At 47.8% G+C, this 25,242-nt stretch overlaps 1 protein-coding gene across 5 annotated transcripts in view; it reads right to left on the bottom strand.

Annotated features, from left to right (window-relative positions):
• Positions 1-1,612: 1,612 nt before the first annotated feature.
• SNAPC4 (small nuclear RNA activating complex polypeptide 4) overlaps positions 1,613-25,242 on the bottom strand; it is a 38,092-nt gene continuing 14,462 nt past the window's right edge. For 4 of the 5 annotated variants that reach the window (XM_083722043.1, XM_083722044.1, XM_083722042.1 and 1 more), the window contains exons 9-24: positions 21,331-21,403; positions 21,000-21,164; positions 19,831-19,978; positions 19,211-19,317; positions 18,108-18,202; positions 17,826-17,920; positions 14,941-15,026; positions 12,708-13,139; positions 10,865-10,957; positions 9,503-9,731; positions 8,608-8,678; positions 7,076-7,183; positions 6,146-6,170; positions 3,480-5,065; positions 3,007-3,131; positions 1,613-2,130 (exon numbers count right to left, since the gene is read on the bottom strand). In XM_083722043.1, the coding sequence (XP_083578169.1) occupies positions 3,039-3,131; positions 3,480-5,065; positions 6,146-6,170; positions 7,076-7,183; positions 8,608-8,678; positions 9,503-9,731; positions 10,865-10,957; positions 12,708-13,139; positions 14,941-15,026; positions 17,826-17,920; positions 18,108-18,202; positions 19,211-19,317; positions 19,831-19,978; positions 21,000-21,164; positions 21,331-21,403 (3,406 nt within the window). In that variant the 3' untranslated portion in view covers positions 1,613-2,130; positions 3,007-3,038. The remainder of the gene's footprint in view (positions 2,131-3,006; positions 3,132-3,479; positions 5,066-6,145; positions 6,171-7,075; positions 7,184-8,607; positions 8,679-9,502; positions 9,732-10,864; positions 10,958-12,707; positions 13,140-14,940; positions 15,027-17,825; positions 17,921-18,107; positions 18,203-19,210; positions 19,318-19,830; positions 19,979-20,999; positions 21,165-21,330; positions 21,404-25,242) is intronic. The other variant, XM_083722045.1, reaches the window with a different exon arrangement.

The raw sequence follows: 25,242 nt of genomic DNA, 5'->3' as shown, positions 1-25,242 counted from the left end.
GGGTAAAGTATAGTTCCCAAGATTCTTGGATGAAGCTGCAGGGTTTCAATATAGTGCTACACGCCACCCCAATCTTTAAGTGGTGTGAGATTTCAGGAGTTCCAGGAGCTTTCCCAGGGTTCCTACAGAAATCAGGAACAGCTTCCTCCCCCCCCACACACACTAATAAGAATATGTTGTGGATAGGATCTATGCTATCTTATGGTTGCTTTAAATATGCACGCCATTTTTTCAGGGCAGAGGTAATTATAACATAACTATATAATAATTTCTTGTATTGTATTATACATTAATATTATATATTTTAATATATTATTATAATAATATATAATATCATGAAATTGTAGGGTTGGAAGGCTCATCTAGACCAAATTCCTGCAATGCAGGAGTTCCTGACAGGTGGCCATCCAAACTCAGTTTAAAAACCTCTTAGGAAGGAGAAGGTCCACCACCTTCCAAGGGAGTCAATTCCACTGTCAAATAGTTCTTACCGACAAAATGTTTTTCCTGATATTTAGTCAGAATCTCTTTTTGTTACTTGAAGCCCTTGGTTCAGGTCCTACACTCCAGAGCAGGAGAAAACAAGCATGCTCCATCTTCCATGGGACAGCCCTTGAGATATTTGAAAATGGTTATCGTATCTCCTCTCAATCTCTCTTACCCAGACTAAACATACCAAACTCCCTCAACCATTCCTCATAAGGCTTTGTTTCCAGACCCTTTATCATCTTGGTCACCCTCCTCTGCACGTTTCAGCTTCTCAATAACCTTCTTAAACTGGGGTGCCCAGAACTAGATAAATACCATATATTATAATATGTAAACTTTTACATTATTAAAGTATGTATTATATAATGTTCAGGTCCAGGAGTAGAGCTCTTGCCTGGGCTTCCCCTCTACCTCCCTCTGCACATGTTCTCAGTTCAGCCTCACTGGCGTCTTGCCAGCCAGTGGAATTTGGATCATAAATCATTTTCAGATTTGGGGTCTGGCCAACAAGATGAGCTTGCGGTAGGTTTCAGAAACAATTATCATAGCTTAGTGGGCAGAGCAGCTGCTTTGCATGCCTAAGGTCCCAGGTTCAACCACCAACGGGATCTAGGTAGGATTAGTGAAGACTACTTCTCTGAAACTGCCAGTCATTGCAAAAACAAAAAACAAAAAACAAAAAAACACCTTGTGCTAAATGGACTCTGCAAGGCAGTTTCCTACTAATCACTTCAAACAGCTCTTTATTCAGAACCATGAGGATTAGCATATTAGCTTTTTCTGGAGGGATTGCCCCTTAACTCATAGGAAAGTTCTGTGGACAGAGCAGCTCCTTTGCATGCAGAAGGCCCCAGGTTCAACCCCCAGGGGCAGCTCCAGTTCTGGTAGGTAGAGAATCAGATCCTCCCCCCCCCAAAAAAAACCCAACCCTTGACAGCCACTGAGAATCCTGGTAGAGGTTTTTTTTTCTTTAGAAAACAGGAGTAATAACTATTTGCACAAAGCATACAAACCTTCCTCACTCCCCTCTTCTGTGGTCCAAATATCACAGAATCATAGAATTGTAGAGTTGTAAAGGTCCCCCAAGGGTCATCTAGTCCAACCCCCTTCAATGCAGAAACCACACTGGAAGATTTATTTTTAATTTATTTTTAGTTCATAGAATTTATTGCTTGATTGTAAAAAAAAAAAACAAAAAAACAAAAAAAACCACCTCAAAGCAGTTTACAGGAAAACAACAAAATCAATTAAACATGTACAACAGTACAAATATACAAAACAAAAAAAAGATCCTGTGGTCTGGTATTTTTAAAGGGCATAACAATAGAGAACTATTTAAAGCCCCACCACAGCCATCAATAAATCTTATGACGTTGGGCTTTATGGCTAATATATCTGTGGCTACCCAAAACAAAGGGGGCTGCTCTCCCACAGTGAATGAAAACTCCATTAATCAGTTGGAAAAGGGAAATATACAGGATAGTTCATTCTCTCCCACAAAGAGGACCACAGACACAAAATTATTACAAATAGGTATAAACCAAGTGTAAACCAAAAGAGTTCCAAACTGGCGTGCTGAAGTATTACTAGTGGTGGGGCTGAGGTAGACCACCCTCTCTGTCTCTGAGATGTTGCAGATGCCTAAACAAAAAGCAGAGACAAAGATTCACACTTGGAATTATGCTAGAAGAAAGTTTGATGGGAAGGGTCAAAGCATTTATTACTGATGGAGAAACACTGGGAAGGGACGTAGCTCAGTGGCCGGAGCAGTGGTACCCAAAGTGGGCAATAACACCCCCCTGGAGAGCAGGGTGCTGCTAAGAGGCAAGGGGAAGGCAGAGGGCACCAGAGATGACGATTTAAGACTCCTGCTAAGTGACTTTAAATCAGGCAATGGGAAACTTCATCCAGCTTTAAGAATTTACTGAACAGTGAATTTGTTCCTAAATGTGGTATCTAAGACTCCTAAGTGACTCTCAGACTTGAAAAGCTGGTAACACTGGATCAAGTTCATCAGTTTTGCTGAAGGTTTGATTTGATTCTGAATAAATGTACAATTAATTGTGACTGTTTTGAATCATGTAATTTTAGAATCAGAAGGGACCAAGGTCATTAGTTCAACCCCTGCAATGCAGGAAAATTGCAGCTAAACACTCCTGACAAATGGCCATCCCAACTTTATCTTCCTTAGTGGGTTGTGCAAACCATTATTCCAAATAATGCTTTTTATAAGGTAGGGGCTCTGGAGATGAGTTGGTGGAAAGCAGAAGGCAGGAACCACTGGGTTAGAGCACCTGCTTTGCATGCAGAAGGTCCCACCGGTAGTGTTTCCAGACAGGAATGCGGGAGAAAGACCCCTAGGCATGAAACCCTGAATTGCCAGAGCTGCCTGTCAGTACAGATAAATGCCAAATACTAGATAAATGCCAAATACATTCCAGTGTGCTGGCTTCACTCTTTTGTAAGTTCATGCTTTCTGGGTGGAAGTGAAAAAACTTAGCCAAAAAGAGAGAGTACCTTAATCCAAGGGGCTACTGAGCTGATTCCTCTCACCGCTGCCTTTGCTTTTTCTCTAGCCGGGAGCTTCTCCGAATCCCAGAGGAACTGAGCTGGTCAAACTCTGCACTGCCCATGCCTGCCTCCTGCAAGAGAGAAAGAGAGAGAGGTGCATGAGATAATAATATAATTTTATTAAAATTCTTAATGTGGTGGATGGGCTTGATGAAGTGACAATAATTTCCAAATTCCTGATTTAAAATCACTTAGCAGGAGTCTTAAATCACCACCTTTAGCACCACCACCACCTCCTTTCCTTTTAGCATCTCCCACCCCAAAGTAATCCCACTAACTCCCAGGATAGTGCTACCCACTTTGGAAACCACTGATATAAAGCCTAGAATCCTAAAACTGTATGGTTGAAAGGAACCCCATGGGTCATCTAGTCCAACCCCCCGTCTCAAGAATAAATTGTTTAACATAAATAGGCTTACCTCCTGCTCCTCCGCTGCCTCCCAGGGCTCACCCGCTGCTGCTCCACAGGATCCTGCCCCAGTCTCAGCACCTTCTTCTTCCTCTTCCTCGGACAGTGACAGTGACGCACACGAGTCTTCCTCCTGGCTGCTTTTGCCCCACTCGCTGCCTGATAGGGTTGTCGTCACCCTGGAAGGAGCCAGTGCTGCAAGGGCAGCTGGGAAGGTGAAGGTGGCCAGGAAGCGGCTTCTCAGGAGCTGGTAGGCAGGGTTGTCCTGGAGGTTCTGCTGCACCATTGCCCGAAGCTGAGTGTTGCGATCTGGCTGGCTAGGCCCCTCCACCCCCTCTCCGGAGGCCACGAGAGAAACCACTCTGTGCTCCAGGGCCCCTTTGTTCAGCAGCAGCATGGAGAGGGCTTTCAAGCTACACAGGAAAGCAGGCATGTAAGGCAGGCTAGGCTGCAGCATTGCTGACCCTCCTTTGGCCCACTCCTTCGTCACCGCCGCTTCTTTGAGAGAGATGAAGCTGTAGTCAGGGGTGATCTTGTCCTGTTGCAGCGGGGCAGGGTGGGGTTGAACTACTGGGTCCTGGACGATTCCCAGGGTGGCAGGGTGGGAGCTGTCTCCGGAGACCTGGTTCTGGAGGGGTGCCGGCTTCACGTGAACAGGACAGGGCTGGGCATTCCCCAGTGAAATGTTAGGCAAAGGGGGTGCCGTGGAGCACGAGGTGGCAGGCAGGAGAGGAGGTGACAGGCCACTCTGCTGAAAGCCCCTGTGGTTCTGTGGGCTGTCACAAGTGGCCACCGGGTGTGGCTTTTGTGGCACAAAGGCCACTGGAGCCATGCCTGCAGCATTTGGAACCATGAGAGCAGAAGATGCCTTGGCCACTTGGCCCAGGTTTTTGGGTGGTTCTTTTGTGGGTGGCAGTTGGTTTCCCTGGTTGGGAATGCTGACAATGGTCATGGGGACAAGGCCCTGCGTGGTCAAGACCCAGGTGATAGGAAGGACTTGCTGCCCGGGGACTGCGCTGGCCCCAGGCTGGGAGACCACTCCTGGTGGCGCCAGTGCTATGGGCACTGTGTTGGCTGGGCTCTGCTGAGAAACAACATGAGGCAGACACAGAGCCCCCTGGATACCAGCAGGATTCAGAGAGGTGGGCAAATGGGTAGCTTGCCCTGCCGGTGCTGGGTGCGCCAAAGGTGCGGCAGTGCTTGTCCCGGTTGCAGCCTCCCTGCTGTCTTGATTGCCATTCCCAGGGGGATCCTCTCCCCTCCCTGTTTCCGGAGATTTCACTTGACTTCCCAGCGATGGGACTGAGTGCACTGGAGGGAGTGCTGACCCCCTGGTGTATGGCAGCTGGCTTGCCACCTGGGCACCGGCTGGAACCATTGGCTGCTGAATGATTACCGAGGGGTGCAGGAGAAGCTGTGGGACCTTCCGCTGCCTCTTCTCCCGCAGCAGTTCAGAAACGGTCTTGGGCTTGGACATTGGGACACGTGGGGAAAGGGCCCTCTTTGAGGAAGCAGGAACCAGCCCCTCTTTGGCCTTCAGGGGGATGAGCTTCTTGCTTGGGTTTTGGACGGCCACCTGGACATGCCTGGACTGGGCTGCGCAAAGACAGAAGAATGTAAATCCAGCATCCTGTTCTCGCAGTGGCCAAATGCCCTAAAAACCTTGGGATCAAGGTAGCCTGCCTCTGAGCCTGGAGGCTCCATAAGAAGCTATGGAGAGCCTGGCTGCTGGATTAGGCCAAAGGGGGCACATATAGTCCAGCATCCTCTCCTCACAGGGGCAAGTGTCATGGACCAGAAATTGGCTTCATCCGCTGAGCAGCAGCCTGAAGAGGCAGGAGGCAAAGTGACTTCACCTGCTGGTGATCAGCCTTCTCCTGATGTGAACCAGCAGGCTCTAGCTTTCTTAAGCAGGATTTCCAGCCTCAGTCAGTTACTGGAAACAACATTTGTTGTTCCCGGACAGACCTTGCTGCTTCTTGCTTTTCATGACCTTGGACTCTCGGCTTTCTTGACCCCTGGACTATGTGAACTGAGATACTCCTGACCTTAGGACTAGACTGAACCTTGCATATGGACTCTGCCTCTAGGCAAATATCCCCCTGAGACTTGGCTGGTTGGCTGGCCTCTCCCGCTACTAAGCTCTGCCATGGCTGGGCTACACGGGACTATGGCAGCAACCAGGTGCCTCAACACAAAGCCCACAAGCAGGACCAGAGCGCAACAGCAACTCTCCAGTTTTTGTTTGCCAGTCTAGGACCTGGGAGGCCCAAGTTAAACTCTCCCACATGGGCATGAAGTTCACTAGGTGTGACCTTGGGTCACAGTCACTGCCTCTCAGCCTAGCCTAACTCACAGGCTTATTGTGAGGGGGGTTAAATGGGATGAGAACCCTGCACACACCACCTTGAGCTTTTTGGAGGAAAGGTGGAATATAAATGAAATTCACAAAAGAGCAGCAAGGATGCTTCCGACAGCCGTGTTTTTCACATGGAAAAAATGGCAGCCACTTTCTTCTCCCCTGATCAGGAAACAGGTTAATGGACTACTCCAGGCCAGGCCAAAGTAAGGGGCTTGCAAAAGAGAAGATGGGCAGCTCTTCCCAACCCAAAACACCATTGTGTAGACTGGCTGGACTGTCAATACTAGTTTGGAACAACAGAAAAGGACAAATACCTTTTGGATCTTGTGCAGAAGGGGCCTGCAAAAGAAGGGAACAATTAGTTGCTTTGGGTGGCAGGCGGCTTTGGCCCATGTCTACCTCCTTTCCAAGAATTTCTCCTGCCCAGTTACCACTGAAATGGGTCTAGGGGCACTCCAGATGCTAGCCACTGAGGATGGAAGTTGGAGTTGCGACCATGAAGATTCATGCAGCACAACTCCCTGCAACGCAAGAATCACAGCTCAATAATCCCTGACCGATGGTTACCCAACCTCTGCTGTAAAACCTCCAGTGAAGCATACAGACACAGCAGAGCTTGGAAAAGGAGATGTGGCAGAGATCACATAAAGCTGCCCTTGGGTTTGGTTTGGAAGCTCCAGCTGATAAAAGAATGCTGTGGCCAGATGGCTGGTGAGAAGTTCTGGTCAAGAACAGGGGACCCCCTTGTTAAAACGGCTGCACCAGCTGCCCATTTCCCATTGAACCAGGTCCTTGTATTAATTTATAAAGCTCTGATCAGTTTAGGTCCTTTATACCTCATGGATTGCCTTAACCCTTATAATATCACAGCTTGATCTCTGAGATCATCTACAGGAGCATCGTCAGTCATTCCCTGAATTGGGGAGGCTTACTTGACAGCAGCAACAACAAAGTGAAACTTGAGTGCCATTGGCCCAGTCCTGTGCAACTCTCTGCCACTAGAGATTCAGAAGGCACCTTCTGTGCCAGCTTTTAAATGCCTGCTGAAAACTTCACTATTCCTCCAGGCTTATGCAGGCAATTAGGAAGACATTCTTCCACACTGGTTAGGTGAGGTCTGTTTTTAACTTTTCAAAGCGTTTTTTTTTCTTGTGTGGTTTAATGTCTGCTTGTTTGCTGTAAACCACTTTGATAGATTTTTTTTAATGGCACAAATATTTTTTATGATTAAATAGAAATCATACCTGCTCTGTCTTCTCTGCCTCCCCAATGGCAGACTTCAGCAGCTCCCTCTGCCGCGTCTTCCTCCTGTGGATGACTTTCATGCAGCCATGGATGTCAATCTGGAGCAGCTGCAAGGCAGAGTCAGACTAAGCAGAGAAAAGGCAGGCTCAAAAGAAAGCAAATAATCCAATGTAGCTCACGCTTGGTGATGGCAAGAACGTAAAAGCCCTGCAGCCAAGGGGACCCATCTAGTCCAGCAACCTGTTCTCACAGCGGCGAACCAGATTCCTCAATGGGAAGAAGCCCACAAGCAGGAACTGAGCATAACAGCAGCAATTCTCCCCACTTGTCATTCCCAGCATATGGCATTCAGAGACATGACCTGCCTTGCACACTGGAGTCAGTATATATAAAACCTAAGAAGAGTCTGGCTGTGAGATTAGGCCAAGGGTGATCTATCTGGTCCAGAACCTTCCTAAAAACTTAGGAATCCAAATAGACTGCCTCTGGACAGTCAGTGCATGGCTCCTGGATCAGCACCATCTAGTCCAGCATCCTATCCTCACAGGGGCCCCCAAAATATATTAAAAAAATTAAAAAAATGTCCAGTGGCACCTTAGAGACCATCTAAGTTTGTTCTGGGTATACGTTTGCATGCACACTTCTTCAGATACACTGAAACAGAAGTCACCAGACCCTTATATATAGTGGGAGGGTGGGGTGAGGTTTTTCTCAGAAGGGTAGTAGGATATGGGTGATTGACTCAATGGGTATGGTAAACCTGTGACTGTTAAAGATTGCAGTTAGTCCTACAGGAAAAAGCAAGGATAGTATGCAGATGATTAGCATATGTAATGAGACAGGAATCCAATACCCATTGAGTCAATGCATCTTCTACTACCCTTCTGAGAAAAACCCCACCCCGCCCTCCCACTATATATATGGGTCTGGTGACTTCTGTTTCACTGTATCTCAAGAAGTGTGGACAATCTTTTTATTTTTTTAATACATTTCGACTGTGTCAGACCAACATGGCTACCTACCTGAATCAGGGGCCACCCAGACACCTCAAAGGGAAGCCCCCAAGCAGGACCCAAGGACAACAGCAATGCTCCCCACCTGCAATTCTCATAAAGTGGAATTCAGAAACATTTACTGCCTCCAACAGTGGAGGTAATTCATTGTCACTGTGGCTAGTAGCCACTGAGAGGCAAATAGACTAAGGCTGAGCACCATCCAAGTTGGTAGAAATGACTCCATCTTGTGGTGAATGGGTCAGTGCATCTGCCTGTTAAACCAGAAGGCTGGTAAGTTCGAGCCCACCCAGGGTTGCTTTGCGCAGGATTGCTGCAATGCAGGGGGTTAAACTAGATGACCCTCAGGCCAACTCTACAATTCTATCTGTGTCCTGTCATTCCATAGTGGTCTTTCCTCTGAAGATGTCTGGAAAAATCATCAAGGAGCCTTAGCTGATTACCAGACTCTCCACTAAACTAATTCTGGTGACACACACATCATTCCCACAGAACTACACTCCCCCCCACACACACACCTGGATGAAGAGGGTGAAGAGGGGTGTGCTTGTGAGGCAGGCAGCCTGCAGCTGCTTAGAGATTAATTCCACTGGAAGGAAAGAAAAAAGTGAGAGTCCATCAACAGGACCAGAACCTTGAGCCAAAAAGAAAAAACACTTTGTATATTCTCCTCCTCTCTTAGTGCCATGCTTCTCATTGCTCAAACTGAAATATTATGTCTGTAAGGATAAAAAAAAATAAGAACATAAGAGCTTGCTGCACCTGGCCAGTGGCCCATCTAGTCCAGCCTGTTGTTCTCACAATGGCCACCCACACCGCCCTATGGGAAGCCCACAAGCAGGAGTCGAGCACAGGAGCCCTCCCCCCTCCTGTGGCTTCAAGCAACTGATACTCAAAGGCCCGCTGTTCTGTCAGTGGAGGCAAAGAATAGTGACCCTGGCTAGTAGCCATCGAAAGCCCTCTCCTCCATGAATCTGTCCAATCCTCCTTTAAAGCCATCCAGGTTGCCTCATCTGGGAGTAAACTCCACAGTTTAACTCTGCACTGCATGAAGAAGGACTTTATCTGTCCTCAATCTTCAAACATTCAGCTTCATTGGATGTCTGAGTGCCAGCACTGTGAGAGGGTGAATAACTTTTCTCTCTCCACTTTCTCCATGCTGTGCATCACTTTATAAACTTCTATCATGTTGCCTTGTATATACCTTTTCTCTAAAAAACAACAACATCCAAATTATAGGGGAGTCACTCTGTCCCCTTGATCTGAAATGTTTTGCTATGTGCGTGAAGTTAAGCTTTCCCAAGAAAGGGCTTAACCATCATGTATCCATCATTCACTTGTGCACACATACACACACACTTCAATCAAATACAGAAGAAGAAGAATCTGCTCAGAAGTTGCTGGTGGTCGGACCTTTAGACCTATGAGCAGCTTCTGTCTTGAGGCGCTGGGCCCAGTCCTGGACCAGGCTCCCAGCCCAGGGAATCACGGCCACCATCAGCCGTCGGAAAAGGGTGGTCTTCAACATCCCATCCTTCTGTCCCTTCTGGGGCTGGCCTCCTTCTCTGCTGGCTGGTGCCAAGGATTTTGCAATACATGTTTGGGATGTGAAGGCAAAACGCTTCTTCCTGTTGATTTCTTGCTGTGGAAAGAGAGAGATAGAGAGGAGTAAATCCTATCCTCTGCCCGAAGGATACTCAGGTCCACTAGGGCCACAACGGCTCATTTCTAGAGAGACCTGAAAGGAGCCAACACTTTTCAGCATTCAAAAGTTTGGGAAGTGGCTTTACTATAAAAGCTGATCAACAAACTACGCACTTCCAGGTCACCAAGTAAAAAGGATAAATTTGCAGAGAGGTCTGGTGTGATTACATATGCCAATAAGGAAAAACATGGACAGAAGTATGTTCAGTTTTCTAATTTTATTGTACCAGCCTGATGTGTGTTCCTCTTGCTGTTGCTTGCCCAATGAGGTGTTTTCTTTAAGCTGCTTTAATTGTAAATATTAAAAATAAAAGAAAAGAGGGAGGCAGAACCATGTATGCCATTTTGAGTTCCTTAGGGAGAAACAGTAGGTTATAAATTTAACAAATAAACTCTGGAATACAGTATGTTTAAAACTGTTGAAAGCCGCCTTGAAAGCAAGAGGGTATCTTGGTAGAAAGAGAATGAAACAGACTCATCCAACTAAGCAGGCCTCGTTAAAAGCCATTTGAACATATTTTTAGAAACAACATCACATTCACATGGGGGAAGGTATGAAGTCCACTGCCCCATCATGCTGGCTTAACTCTGACGCCCAACAGCCAATCTGAACTGAATGCCTCTAAATATCATCGGGCATATTGGCAAGAAAAGTGTGGGGATCTACCTATCTAATCTACTGTATTTATATCCCAACTTTCCCCCCCAAGGAGCTCAAGGTGGCATACATGGTTCTGTCCTTCTCCTCCACAACAACTCTGTGAGGCAGGTTAGGCTGAAAGACAGTGACTGTGACCCAGTCAGTGTCACAGCAGAGTGGAATTTGAACCTGGGTCTCTCCCAGGTCCTAGTCCTCTTTTGATCCCCACAACAACCTTGAGAGGTAGGTTAAGAGGCAATGACTGTGACCCAAGGTCACCTTGTGAGCTTCATGGCTGAATGGGGGGATTTGAACCCTTGTCCCTAGTCTGACACTCTAACCACTTCACTACACTGTCTCTCAAGGGAAGTTCCTTATCCTAAACCTAAGAGAGCCAGGAGGAGCTTCTGAACCATGGGAGGGAGACTTACATTTCTCCGCTGCAACTCATAGCTGTTTCTCCTCAACACACATTTCACATAAGCCAAAGACACCCTCCAGGAGTCCTTCATCCTCCTGGGATTCTGCAAAGAAAACAGGAAGGCCAAACATAGATCCCAATCTATTTTCATTTAAGAGAAAGAAAGTCACAGACAGAAAATTTTTATATTTTCAAAAGAATTGGTCTTATATATGATGTTGGTACAGGGACGCGGGTGGCGCTGTGGGTAAAACCTCAGCGCCTAGGACTTGCCAATCGCATGGTCGGCGGTTCGAATCCCCGCGGCGGGGTGCGCTCCCGTCATTCGGTCCCAGCGCCTGCCAACCTAGCAGTTCGAAAGCACCCCCGGGTGCAAGTAGATAAATAGGGACCAGCGGGAAGGTAAACAGCGTTCCGTGTGCTGCGCTGGCTCGCCAGATGCAGCTTGTCACGCTGGCCACGTGACCCAGAAGTGTCTGCGGACAGCGCTGGTTCCCGGCCTATAGAGTGAGATGAGCGCACAACCCTAGAGTCTGTCAAGACTGGCTCATACGGGCAGGGGTACCTTTACCTTTATGATGTTGGTAGCTCAAATTGTCATTACAACTCAACAGAAAATAGCCCAAAATCTTACACGGGGTTCTTGGTACCACTCACTCTGGGATACAGTTATAACAGAGAAAATAATAATACATAATTGGATATTTTAATGAGGACTAGAACCTCCAGGCACCTTTTATAGATATGGAATTCCTTTATGACCCTCATAACACTTAGCAATGCACCCTCTAAGCCACTGCAATCTGCCAAATCCAATAGCAGAACTCTTGGTAAAGACAGAATTCTGTGCCTCATTTCTCTTACAAGTCACTTCACTGATTTCCTAGTATTGATAAAGAGTGACTCTCCATGAAGAAAAATCTCCTCAGGAAAATCTGAGTGACAGCAGAGGCCTGTCACCTGACCTGCATTGGGAGCAAGGCAATATGGGAACTGGAGGGGCCACCTTCCCACTACAGGGTAAGTGCAGCTCAGAATCTGCATATTCCTACCTAGTGGAGTGAGTGGGAGGGACAAGATCCCCTCCTCTCTGTAGGAAAATAATAACATGAGCACAAAAACTGATCTTGTGGGCCTGGAAGAAATGGAGAAATGGACCAGCTGCAGAAAGCTTTTCCCTGCCTGATAGCAGAAAGGTCATTGGGATTTGCCACAGGAGGGGAAGCCAGCTCATTTACAGGTCTGGGTTTGATTTCATACAAGACGAGGTACTGGAAATAAATTTCTCCCTCTGCCTTTTCTTGAGCAATGAACAGATGCAGAAGGAACTTTGCTTCATATACATACAAAGCTGGTCGTTTCCCTTTAACATGAAGTAAGTTTCTAATCCTCGTGGCTCTGAGGAACAAAGGAAGCTGCTTTCTACAAACTCTTGAGTCTCTCTGGCTCAGCACTGTCTCTACACTGACTAGCAGTGGCTCTCCAGGGTTACAGGCAGGGAGCATTCTCTAAGCACTGAAGTGCAGCCCTTCCTCTCAGCATAAAGACTATAACAATCCTCAAGGTTCTGAAGGATGGGCTGAATTGAACAGAAATATAGGAGTCTGCCTTGGACTGAGTCGGACGGAATATGTCCACCGAGATCAGTTTTTTCAACACTGACCAGCAGCAATTCCTCTCCAGGGCTTCAGGCAGGGGTTTCCCCCAGCCCTACCATTGGGTACTGAACCTACACACAAAGCAGACACTTACCAGATACAGCCTTTCCCCTAAAACTAAAGATCCTGGTTCTGAAGAAACAGAAACCTGGGCCAAATGCTCTGCCTCTGAGCCAGGGCCCCTTCCCCACGTACCTTGCTGCCTTCCGCCACCAAGCTCTCCTTTGCTCCAATCAGGGCAGGGGGCAAATCACTGGGAGGAGCAGTGGCAGGGGGAGAAGCCTCTGCCTTCTGGGGCTGCTCTTCCTCCTCCCCCGCCTTCAGGACCCTTTGGAACATCCCATGCTTCTGGTCTACGTTGAAGCCCTTGGACAGCAGCGTGACAGAGGCCAGGTTCTCTGATGATATGCCCTTTCTGGTAGGTACCCAGAGGTCAATGCTGGGCACCTCCCAGTGCCCACCAGCCATGGCCTTGTGGGTCCTGGCTGCCTCCTCCTCCACACTCTCCTCATCTTCCTCCTCCAGAGACAGCTCTAGGTCAGAATCTTCACTGCTGGACAAGCAGAGGCTGGGCTGCCGGGGCTTTCGGTGGGTGCAGCCCTCCTGCTTCGGCTTCTGCCTCTTCTTCTGGAAACAAGAGACAGAAAAAAGAGCAACCTCAGATTAATCGCAAGAACAGCTGCAATGGCCAGTTCACATTTCAAGAGGTGTTGGTGGCATAGTAGTTAGAGCGATGGTTTCCACAGAGGGCAGTGAGATATCATAAAGGTAAAGGTAAAGGTACCCCTGCCCATACGGGCCAGTCTTGCCAGACTCTAGGGTTGTGCGCTCATCTCACTCTATAGGCCGGGAACCAGCGCTGTCCGCAGACATTTCCAGATCACGTGGCCAGCATGACAAGCTGCATCTGGCGAGCCAGCGTAGCACACGGAACGCCGTTTACCTTCCCGCTGGTAAGCGGTCCCTATTTATCTGTATGCACCCAGGGTGCTTTCGAACTGCTAGGTTGGCAGGCGCTGGGACCGAACGACGGGAGCGCACCCCACCGCGGGGATTCAAACCGCCGACCACGCGATCGGCAAGTCCTAGGCGCTGAGGTTTTACCCACAGCGCCACCTGCGTCCCATTTGAGATATCATAGGGGGGGGGGGCTAAGAGGCAAGGAGGTGCAGGGGGTGCTGGAGGTGGAAATAATAGGTATCAGACTTTAAAAGCTGGTGCCCCTGGATCAAATTCATATATTTTGCAGGAATAATTAAACAAGATGGGTTCAATCTGATTTTGAATAAACATGCAATCAACTGTGACGGTTTTGATCTTATTGGGCGATTATCTTTCTTAATTGGCCATGCAGCACACATGGCACACATAGCTTTAGATAAATTTATGGAGTAGAGTAGAGCCCCGCATACAGAGCACAGTTAACTAAACTCCAACAGGAGTCAGTGATGGCCCCCAACATAGACAGCTTCAAAGGAAGATTGGAGAAATTCATGGAAGAAAAAGCTATCAGTGCCACTAGCCACTTTGGCTATGCTCTGCCTCTATGGTCAGAGGGAGTATTGCTTCTGAATACCATATTTTATTATTTCAGGGAAGGGCTAAAGCTCAGTGGTAGAGCATTTTATGTGCGGTAAGCCATCCAGAGTGGCTAGGGAAACCCAGCCAGATGGGTGGCGAATAAATATATTTTTTAAAAAATATATTTTTTAATCTGCTTTGCATGCAAAAGGTCCCAGGAAGGATTTCTATGACTGGAACCCTGGGGAGCCCCTGCTGCCAGTCAGCGTCAACAATATTGAGCTAGATGGTCCAAAGGCACCATCAGAATAAGGCAGTTTCCTCCAAGTTGACTGCACCCTTTCCCCACCCTGCCTTGGTAACCTAGGGATGTGGGTGAACAAACTGCTGAAATGTGCTCTATTGAAAACTGAATGTTGCCTGTCATGACAGCAGAACCTTCATGCTCAGGGACACTATACTGTGGTACCTTGGGTTACATACACTTCAGGTTACATACGCTTCAGGTTACAGACTCTGCTAACCCAGAAATAGTACCTCGGGTTAAGAACTTTGCTTCAGGATGAGAACATAAATCGTGCTCAGGCAGCGCAGCAGCAGCGGGAGGCCCCATTAGCTAAAGTGGTGCTTCAGGTTAAGAACTGACCTCCGGAACGAATTAAGTACTTAACCCAAGGTACCACTGTACCTCTGAATACTGGACAATGGGGAACAACAGTCAGAGAGTTGCTATTTCACTCAGGTTCTGCTTGGGGGTTTCCCATTGGGGTCTCAGGATGGCCCCTGTGAGGACTGGATGCTGGGCTGGATGACTGCCATTGACCTTATGCAGATGACTCTGCTTATATGTTTTTATATTTATGGGAGCACTTCTAAATCCCAAAAGGACCCTAGAAGTTGAACTTACCCGATAGCCCAGCAAAACTTTCCACTTGCTGAGGCACTGAGTCCCTGAGCGATGGGGCAATTCCGATGCTATCTTTGCCCAGCGACCTTTAGGAAGAAGAAGAAGAAGCAGGTCAGCTATTTCACCCACCATAAAACACCTGCACTAGGGAGTTGTTGGTGTTGCTGAACTACAACTCCTCTCCTCTTCCCTTGTCATATGCAAAGCTTGCTAAGACTGATGAGAGTTGTGGCCAAGCAACATCCAGAGGGCTAAAGGATCCCAGCACCTGGTATATCTTAGAATCTTAGAAGTATAGAGTTGGAAGGGTTCCCAAGGGTCTTCTAGTCCAACCCCCTGCAATGCAGAAATCACAACTAAAGCATCTCAGACAGATGGTCATCCAACCGATGCTTAAAAACCACCAATGAAGCAGGCTGAGGGGACATGTAGCATGACAATAGTGCAGCACAACTATTGTTACTATTATTCAGATGCATGACCTCAACAAGCCTAGGACAAACCCCCATGAACCTGCTAATGTGGACAGCAGGAATACGAATAATGATAGGTCTGGGAAAGAGGAGATACTGGCCTTTCTACAGGAGGAATCCCCGGTAAGAGACTCACCCAACCAAGAAAGGCGTTTGCAGACCAAGGGACTGAATCCAACTACATGCTGAATCAACATGTATGACACTATATTTCATCATCACCTCTGCCCACAGAACAGACTTTGCCCACAGTTATGTAGGAGGAGCAAGCAAGATCAGAAACTACACAGATGTCTGGGGATTGTCTGAACTCAATCAGGAGACGCACACTGGGAAGCCGGTCACCCCGAGCGCTGAGCTGCGATTGCCCCCAGCCGAGGACCAACCAGAAACCTTCCCGATAGATAACACAATGCCAAACTTGCCGGATGAATCACAAACTGTTAAGAAACCTATTCTCCCACCTGTGTTCCAGGACTGTCTCAAAGCCCATCTGCAAGAAGTTAATATTTTAGTTCCTCAACCTTCATCTTGCCCCGCAAATGCTGACTTGGCTATGCCAGCACTAGAGGACACCTCAACAGAAGAAGAACTCTCGGGAATGATTTCTGGGACACACATTCCCATCGATGCTCTGTCCTAGCGATCTCGCCCCCAAAATTGGCTACTTGACTTTGAACAAGGAGTTGACAGCAGACAGTTCAAGAAGTGCCAACACTAGGGACCATGGTCTAACAACTGGCGCCCCTGAGGCACTAGAGGAATTGCTACAGGTTCCGCCTGGGGCCCCTAGTGATAGCCAATCTAATGACTCCCACTTGCGCCAAGGTGGGGAACCCAGGGCAACATTCTTCCCTGAAGTTGCTATCGTGGAATGTGGCAGGATAGTCCTCAAAGTTATGCTATCCTGACCTTGTTAAGTTAATAAGAGAGCAGGATATAGTTTGTTTACAAGAAACTTGGTCAGCACGGCACATTGACTTTGCCAGCTATAACGCCTTTGCATTTCCGGCAGTCAAACTCCACAACAAAGGCAGGCTCTCGGGTGGCTTGCCAACCCTGGTGGCCCCCCATATAAAATGTGAACACATTCTCTTGGCTATGCAAATTGCAAACTTTTAGCAACAAAGATAGAGCTGGAGAGCCAGGTCATGTTACTGGTCAATGTGTATATTCCTCCCACCTCTACTATCATAGCCAAGAACCATCAATGGGATCTCCTTGCACACGTGCTCAAGAATTTGGGCACCATTTGCCCTGATCTACCTATTGTCCTGACAGGGGATTTTAATGCCCACCTAGGCCAAGGGAGGGAAGTATATACAAAAGCTTGGGAGATCTTGGACTCTACGGCTCTTCCTGGCTTCTGCTTATGGGAACAAGAATCACGGGACTTAGAAATCAACCTGGCAGGCCTACGGCTCACCAAGCTGTCTACCACCAGAGCCTTGGTGTGGCTCAGTGGGCTGCCAGATTGGGAAGGCTCTGAGAACTTTACCTTCCTCTCCCCACAAGGAAATAGCGTGGTAGACTATATTCTGGTCCCCACTAAATTGCTGCCCCATGTGATTTGAGTTCCACATAGGCGATCCTATGCTTAATGATCATCTCTCCCTTCAATGTAAATTTGTCCTTCCATCTAGAGTGCCATAAAAATTAATCAATCCACTCCTCCAGGTACCATGTCCTCAGTACATAAGGATTCGAATTAACTCTATTGTCTTTCCAAATCTTGGTGTATTCTGATCGCGTGACTCACTTGATCCCGGTAGAGAGTGGTGAACTTTCTCCTGTAGCTAGAGTCGCTTGGTTTGAGGAGCTTATGGGCATCCTAATAACCGAACTGCCCCATTCTCACTTGCACAGGCCACCTAAGAAATCGGGGTTCGGCGAGTGGACTGATAACAAAATCAAAAACCTCTAAAGTAGAGGTTAGGAGAATTTACAAAGACAGAGGTTATAAACTTCTTATTACAGGGGAGAGACCAGGAGCTCACCAAGACAGTAACTAAGTTCCTCTATTTGATTTTTTGTCGCCGAAGTACGCTGCAGGATCCTGCCCTTGCTGGAGACCCAAAGAGATGAAAGTGATTGCTCGCCTCTTCTTCCCTTTGGCAAATGACTGTACTGTTGAAATGGCGATGAGATCGCACTGGCCTATTTATTCTGAATGTATTCTGAATGTTCCTATGTGATGCCAATAAAGTTTACTTGACTTGACTTGACTATTATTCAGATTGCACACTAGCCATGAAGTCCCAGGCACTACAATTTCTGTGCCCCAAGTTTTAAAATTCTCCAAGGAAACAGAGTCTGCCACTTTCCAAGGTAATAGAATCATAGAATTGTGGAGCTGGAAGGTACACCTAAGGGTCATCTAGTCCAACTCCCTGCAAGGAAGAGCCGCCTTACCCACGCCATATTTCTCAGTCAGCTCGATGAGCTTCAATTCCTCCTCCTCACTCCATTTGCCTTTCTTGATGTCACAGTGCAGGGCATGCAAATACCTGCAGCAATTGGGGGGGGGGGGGAGGCGAGGAAAGAAAAGATGTTGCAGAGTGTTACACTCCTTCTGTCCTCAGGCCACTGCACCTCAACTCAGTCAATCAATCAATCTGTCAGTTTGAACCCTACCCTCTGAAGCAGCAGAAACAAGCTTGCTCCATCATCCATGTGAGGGAAGGGGACACTGACCTGTCTCGGCACTGGATATCATTCCTGCCGGGCACCTCCATCCGAATCTTGTACCAGTCCTGTGCTCCGTATTTAGCAACAGCTTTCAGCAGCACCTGCGGGAAGGGGACACACAAAAGCCGATTCTTCACATGACATTTTTTATTATTTAAGCTTAGTGGTCACTTGCTACCTAAAAGGTATTTGAGCAACTTGCATTGAAAAACACAGAAATGCATTAGACGTGCAGTCTAAATATACACTAATGTCTCTCTTCTATGATGGAGAGAGGTGGTGGTGTAGTGGTTAGAGCCACACTTCCTAATGTGAGTGGTGGGATGACCTAGGGCAAGGAGGCAGACAACAGTGCTGGAAGTGTCAATGCCTATCTGTGGAGAGTAAAGCTGCTCTTTCCATGCCTGGCAGGGCTCTAAGTCAGTCTACCTTTTTTAGGAAAGTGTTTCCCATATTGTTTCCAGTATCACCTGCTCTGTTATCACTGGACTTGAGCCCACACAATAGTCTAAAATACAAAGACCTTGTACACTTTTTATTATCAATTAGTAGTAGCTCAGCAATGGAAACAACCTACTGAAATCCCATAGTGATGCTAGATGATGTTGCTCGATCAGAAAGCCTTACCCACCCAATCTCGGTGAGACTAGGCTCCCTTTCTGAATGAGACAGAAAATGCTTTTGCTCCACCTTCCATACAGGAATGCTTGTGGAGAGGATATTTAATTTAACATTTCTCCGATAAATTTGAAGGATATATAGTATTTGCTGTCTCTGAAGGCCCATCAGTATATCTCTCTCATCCATCTCAGTATAAAGCACTTTCCCATATATTCCTATTTAATTTAGTCCTATGTTCAGAACCTTGAGGACTTGTATCTAACTTTATGTTAAAGGGAAACGGCTATAGTTCAGTGACAGAACACCTGACTGGCATGCAGAAGGTCCCAGATCCAAGTAGGGCTGGGAAGCAACTCCCTGACTGAACTATTAGGAGAGTCGTTGCAACTGCCAGTCAGTGTGGGCAATACTGAGCTATATGGACCAAATATCAGCTTATTAGGTTTACATTAATCACCACCCCCAAAGGCAACAGGAAAGGGCCTTACAGCATCTTCCTCTGGAGTCCAGGCTCCTCGCTTCAAGTTGGGGTCCACTCTCTTGGTCCACCTATAGATCAGCTGGGCAGAGTCCCTGCCCTCCATATAATAGGCAACTGTAGATGGATAGAAGAGGGTGTCTCATTGGTTTCTCATTGTCATCAATCAAGCCTCATCAACTTGGGGAGCAGCCAACAATGCTCCAGTGGATCTCAGTGTTCAAACTGGGCTATCATAAGTGTTCAAGTGATCCCAGAGGTACACTGGACCTAAGCTGTTCAGGGCTTTGCAAAGTAATACAAGGTCATTGAACTTGGCTTGGTAGGAGATGGGCAGCCAATGCAGCTGTTTTAACAAGGGTGTTCCATGTTCTCAGCCAGAAGCTCCTGTCTTCAGTCTAGTCACAGCATTATGCCCCAGCTGGAGCTTCCAAGCCAGAACCAAGGGCAGCCCCACACAGAATACACTGAAGCAGTCCTTCCTCAAGGTTACAAATGCATGGACTACAGCAGTCAGGCTCTCCTCATCCAGGAACGGCTAGGCTACAGTCTTGACATGGAAAACTATGAAAGAAGGGGAGGTACTGGCATTGCAAGGAGGAGGGTCTTTCCCCCAGGGACACTACTTACTTTTCCGGTATGGAATGTGCTTCCCAACCCTCATTTCTTGGACCAGCTGCAGGAGTATCTGGTCCTCTTCTGGGCTCCACTCGCTCTTCTTGAATTCCTTATTGGAGGCCTGGAACTTCTGCAGGCATTGGAAAGCTGTGCGCTGTGTCTGGAGAGTGCAGGAAAGCAAAGAGGAGGGGTGAGGAGAGGAAGCAAAAGTGTGAGAGGGAAGAGGAGGCACAGGTGGAGCAACTGTCCATGTTAAGAGCTCCCCAAGTTGGCCTTCTCAGGGAGAAAGAGTCAGGTACAAAAAGCACATTAAGAGGGCACTGCAGGAAAATAGGCCAAGCATCAACATAGTACTTGGGGGGCTCTTCCACTTGTGGAATGCCTTCCCCTCACAAAACTGCCAGGCACCAACCTTAAAAAGGTTACTTAACCCAAACTTTTAGCAACTGCTAACCTCCCCTCTTAATTTCTAAAGGCCATTATTTATGTTCTAAGATTAGTTCTTTGATCACTGATCCCTATCTGGATGCATTGCCTTAATGCTTTGGGGGCAGGGGGGAATAGGATTCCACAGGAGGGCACTAATAGGCAAGGGGACAGCAGGGTGTGCAAATAACAATCAGACTAGTATCACTGGATCAACTGCATCAATTTTCTTGAATTAATTGAACTTAATAGCTTTAACTGGATTTTAAATGAATGTGCATTCAACTGGGACTGTTTTGAGCTTTATTGTGTATTATCCCTGGGTAGGCATAGCACAACACTATTCTGAATACAGTGGTACCTCAGGTTACAGATTCCGCTAACCCAGAAATAGTACCTTGGGTTAAGAACTTTGCTTCAGGATGAGAACAGAAATTGTGCTCCAGCAGCGGTGCGGTGGCAGCAGGAAGCCCCATTAACTAAAGTGGTACCTCACGTTAAGAACAGTTTCAGGTTAAGAACGGACCTCCAGAATGAATTAAGTTCTTAACCCGAGGTACCACTGTAATGCTTTTTACAAGGGTAGGGTGGGGGGCACTGGGGATGTGTTTGTGGAACCAAGGGGATGGGGCCCTAAAATGTTTGGGAACCACTGCTCTAAATAAATAACAATGAATAATATTCGCACAGCAGCATCAGTGCCTTTCCCAGACTCCTTCCCACCCCTAGTCAAGAGCCCGATCCATGGGCCTCACCCCCAACTCCAGGGCGATGGCTTCCCAGTCCTGGCAGTTGTGCCTGGTGGCAATTTCCTTCATCTTTTCGACCTCCTCCTCATTCCACTCCCTCTTGCTGATGCTGGGGTGCTCGAAGTTCTGCCAGTACTTCCTCAACTCCTTCGCATTGCGGGTTCCTTCAAACTAGGGAGATGCAGGAGAGTAAAAGGGACCGCACAGCCTGCACCACGAATAAAAAGGCCACAGGCCACATGAAGCGCAAGGGGCCACCCTCCTTCCATAGCTGCCCCATCAAAAACAATTTTTAAGCAATGAAGGGGAGCCCACCTCACCCCTGCCCACGACTCACATTTATGTTGGCGATCTTCTCCCAGTCGTGCTCATCCAACCTGTTCCCCAACAAAGATCCCTCCGGCAGTTGGCTAGACTCCGCAAGAGACAGAAGCGACATTTAGGGGAGAAACCAGCACCCAAGACAGCAGGCTGAGCTCTGCTACTGCCCTCTTGCTCTCTCACCAAGCGCTGCAAGATGGGACCTTAACTCTCAGCTCTGGCACCCTCACAGGCCCAAATTCCCACTTGGCGGAGCCGCAGAAGAGGGCCGTACTGATGGCGGCTGTTCCCAGGCTTTGGAACTCCCTTCCTAGAGAAACTAGACAAGATCTGCAACCTAGCTGATGGCCTTTCAGCTGATTCCCTGGTGGCCCGCTGGAATGTGGAGTTAACCAGGGCTAACGATTGTCTGGCTCCGAAGCGCCCTCTCCGATTGCATGGAGCCCGGACAGCCCCGTGGTTTTCTTCGGAGCTGAGGGCGATGAAACAATCGTTGAGACGGCTAGAGCGCCGGTGGCAAAAAACTTACTCCGAATCTGACCGGACACAGGTTAGTGCTCAACATCGAGCCTACCAAGTGGCGATAGCGACGGTGAAGAAGACATTCTTCACCGCCTCTATTGCATCTGCAGAAAATAGTAGCAGGAGACTCTTTCAGGTGGTTCGCAATTTAACGGAACCACCTTTACCACCAGGGCCTTGTAAAGACCCCAAGATCTCCTGCAACGATTCTGCAAAGTTTTTTGCAGATAAAATCACTCATATTCGGAAGGAGCTAGACACCACCGTGGGAGCAGGGCTGGGGCGGGAGAGTGCTAGAGCTCTGTCTGGTCAAGTTGCATGGAATCAATTTCAATCCGTTACCCCCGGTGATGTGGACAGGCTGCTTGGACGCGTGAAACCAACCACCTGTCTCCTTGATCCTTGCCCATCCTGGCTAATAAAAGCAAGCCGGGAAGGGCTGGGCAATGGGCTCTGTGGGGCAGTGAATGCTTCCCTCTGTGAGGGAACATTCCCAGATCCGCTGAAAGGGACGGTCGTTAAGCCGCTTCTTAAAAAACCATCTTTAGACCCGGCCAGTATGGCCAACTATCGCCCAGTCTCAAATCTTCCATTCTTGGGCAAGGTGATTGAGCGAGTGGTTGCTGAACAACTCCAGGCACGCCTGGAGGATGCGGACCATTTGGATCCCTTCCAGTCGGGATTCAGGCCTCATCATGGGACTGAAACTGCCTTGGTCGCGCTGGTTGATGATCTCCGGCGAGCTAGGGACAAAGGTGAGAGTTGTTTCCTAGTTCTGCTGGATCTCTCAGCGGCCTTTGATACAATCGACCATAACATCCTTCTGGACCGTCTAGAGGGGCTGGGGGCTGGGGGCACTGTTATGCAGTGGTTTCGCTCCTTCCTCCTGGGCCGGGTTCAGAAAGTGGTGGTGGGGGATGAGTGTTCAGACCCCTGGGCCCTCACTTGTGGGGTGCCTCAGGGTTCTGTCCTCTCCCCCATGCTTTTTAACATCTATATGAAGCCACTGGGAGAGATCATCAGGGGGTTTGAACTGGGTGTCCATCAATATGCAGATGATACCCAGCTCTCCCTCTCTTTCAAATCAGAACCAGTGAAGGCGGTGAAGGTCCTGTGTGAGTGCCTGGAGGCAGTTGGAGAATGGATGGCGGCTAATGGATTGAGGTTGAATCCTGACAAGACAGAAGTACTGTTTTTGGGGGAAAGGGGGCGGGCTGGTGTGGAGAACTCCCTGGTCCTGAATAGGGTAACTGTGCCCCTGAAGAACCAGGTGCGCAGCCTGGGAGTCATTTTGGACTCACAGCTGTCCATGGAGGCGCAGGTCAATTCTGTATCCAGGACAGCTGTCTACCAACTCCACCTGGTACGCAGGCTGAGACCCTACCTGTCTCGCCAGAGTGGTGCATGCTCTGGTTATCTCCCGCTTGGACTACTGTAATGCACTCTACGTGGGGCTACCTTTGAAGGTGACTCAGAAACTACAACTAATCCAGAATGCGGCAGCTAGACTGGTGACGGCCGCCGAGACCACATAACACCGGTCTTGAAAGACCTACATTGGCTCCCAGTACGTTTCTGAGCACAATTCAAAGTGCTGGTATTGACCTTTAAAGCCCTAAACGGCCTCGGCCCAGTATACCTGAAGGAGCATCTCCACCTCCATCGTTCTGCCCGGACGCTGAGGTCCAGCACCGAGGGCCTTCTGGCGGTTCCTTCATTGCGAGAAGCAAAGCTACAGAGTACCAGGCAGAGGGCCTTCTCGGTAGTGGCGCCTGCCCTGTGGAACGCCCTCCCATCAGATGTCAAAGCGATAAATAACTACCTGACATTCAGAAGACATCTTAAGGCAGCCCTGTTCAGGGAAGTTTTTAACCTGTAATATTTTAGTGTATTTTTGGTTTCTATGGAAGCCGCCCAGAGTGGCTGGGGAAACCCAGCCAGATGGGCGGGGTACAAATAATAAATTATTATTATTATTATTACTAGCTAAATACAAAGGCAGAATTCTTACATAATAACAATGATATCTAGTTAGGTTTAGGGATGATCATGTGTGCTACAGTCACAACCAATCAGATGCCATGGTGGACTTTCTTGTAAGATGGTTGAAAAATTCTACTTGGTAATGCGAAATGTTTTATCACTCATTGGCATACGTCTGGGGCACAGGTGATGGTGCTACTAAAGGTGTTGACTCATTAAAAGAATAATCCTTAACCCTTGTATATTTTGCCAATTTTTCTGCTTCAATAAACAGCATGCTTAGGCACAGGGAGTCCTCGTACCTACGGGACCGCCTCTCCTGGTATGCCCCACGGAGAGCCTCAAGGTCCATAAATAACAACACCCTAGTGGTCCCAGGCCCTAAAGAAGTTAGATTGGCTTCAACCAGAGCCAGGGCCTTTTCAACTCTGGCTCCGGCCTGGTGGAATGCTCTGCCTCATGAGACCAGGGCCCTGCAGGATCTGATTTCTTTCCGCAGGGCCTGTAAGACAGAGTTGTTCTGCCTGGCCTTTGGCTTGGAGCCAATTTGATTCCCTCCCTCTCTCTCTCTTTTCCCCCCCTTTCTTTTCCTTCTCCTCCTGCGATGAGGCTACATTTTAATATTTTAATGTTCCATTATTTTAATGTATTTTATTTTTGTTTTTAAGTTGTAACCATTCATCTTGTTTTTATTATTGCTTGTAAGCCGCTCTGAGGCCGGCCTTGGCTGGGGAGGGCGGGGTATAAATAAAAAATTATTATTATTATTATTATTATTATTATTATTATTATTATTTAGGGTCATTGCCTTCTAGAGAATTTCAGCAGGCCTCATAAAATGGAAGGCAGGTAACATAAACAAATTTAATAATGTCCCTTGATAAATTTAATAATTTAATAATTTTCCTAAAGAAAATAGACAACATCCCTCCTTGTTGTTTTCCTGCTAGCAGGTGAAGATATTCTGACAGGCCTTGGCTAATTGACTGTTGGTGTTTTTTTTTTTTTGGTTTTTTTTTAAATGGAAGGGCTTTTAAATAATGCTGTGCTATTTTTACTGTTCCCCTTCATGGATCACTGCCTTGCCGTGGCGAAGGGGCTTGAAGAACTCAGAGAAGCTATGAACTATGCCGAGCAGGGCACGCAAGATGAACAGGTCATAGTGGAGAGTTTTGACCAAATGTGATCCACCTGGAGGAGGAACCGGCAAGCCACTCCAGTATCCCTGCCAAGAAAACTCCATGGACAAAGACAACAGGCATATAAAAGATATGACGCTGGAAGATGAGCCCCTCAGGTCAGAAGGCGTCCAACATGCTACTGGGGAAGAGCGGAGGGCAAGTACAAGTAGATCCAGAGCTGATGAAGCGGCTGGGCCAAAGCCGAAAGGACGCTCAGTTGCAGATATGCCTGGAAGCGAAAG

Source organism: Podarcis gaigeae, assembly GCF_964106915.1.
Source record: "Podarcis gaigeae genome assembly, chromosome: Z".
Taxonomy (NCBI): Eukaryota; Metazoa; Chordata; class Lepidosauria; order Squamata; family Lacertidae; genus Podarcis; species Podarcis gaigeae.
This window is presented reverse-complemented; position numbering and strand designations above follow the sequence as displayed.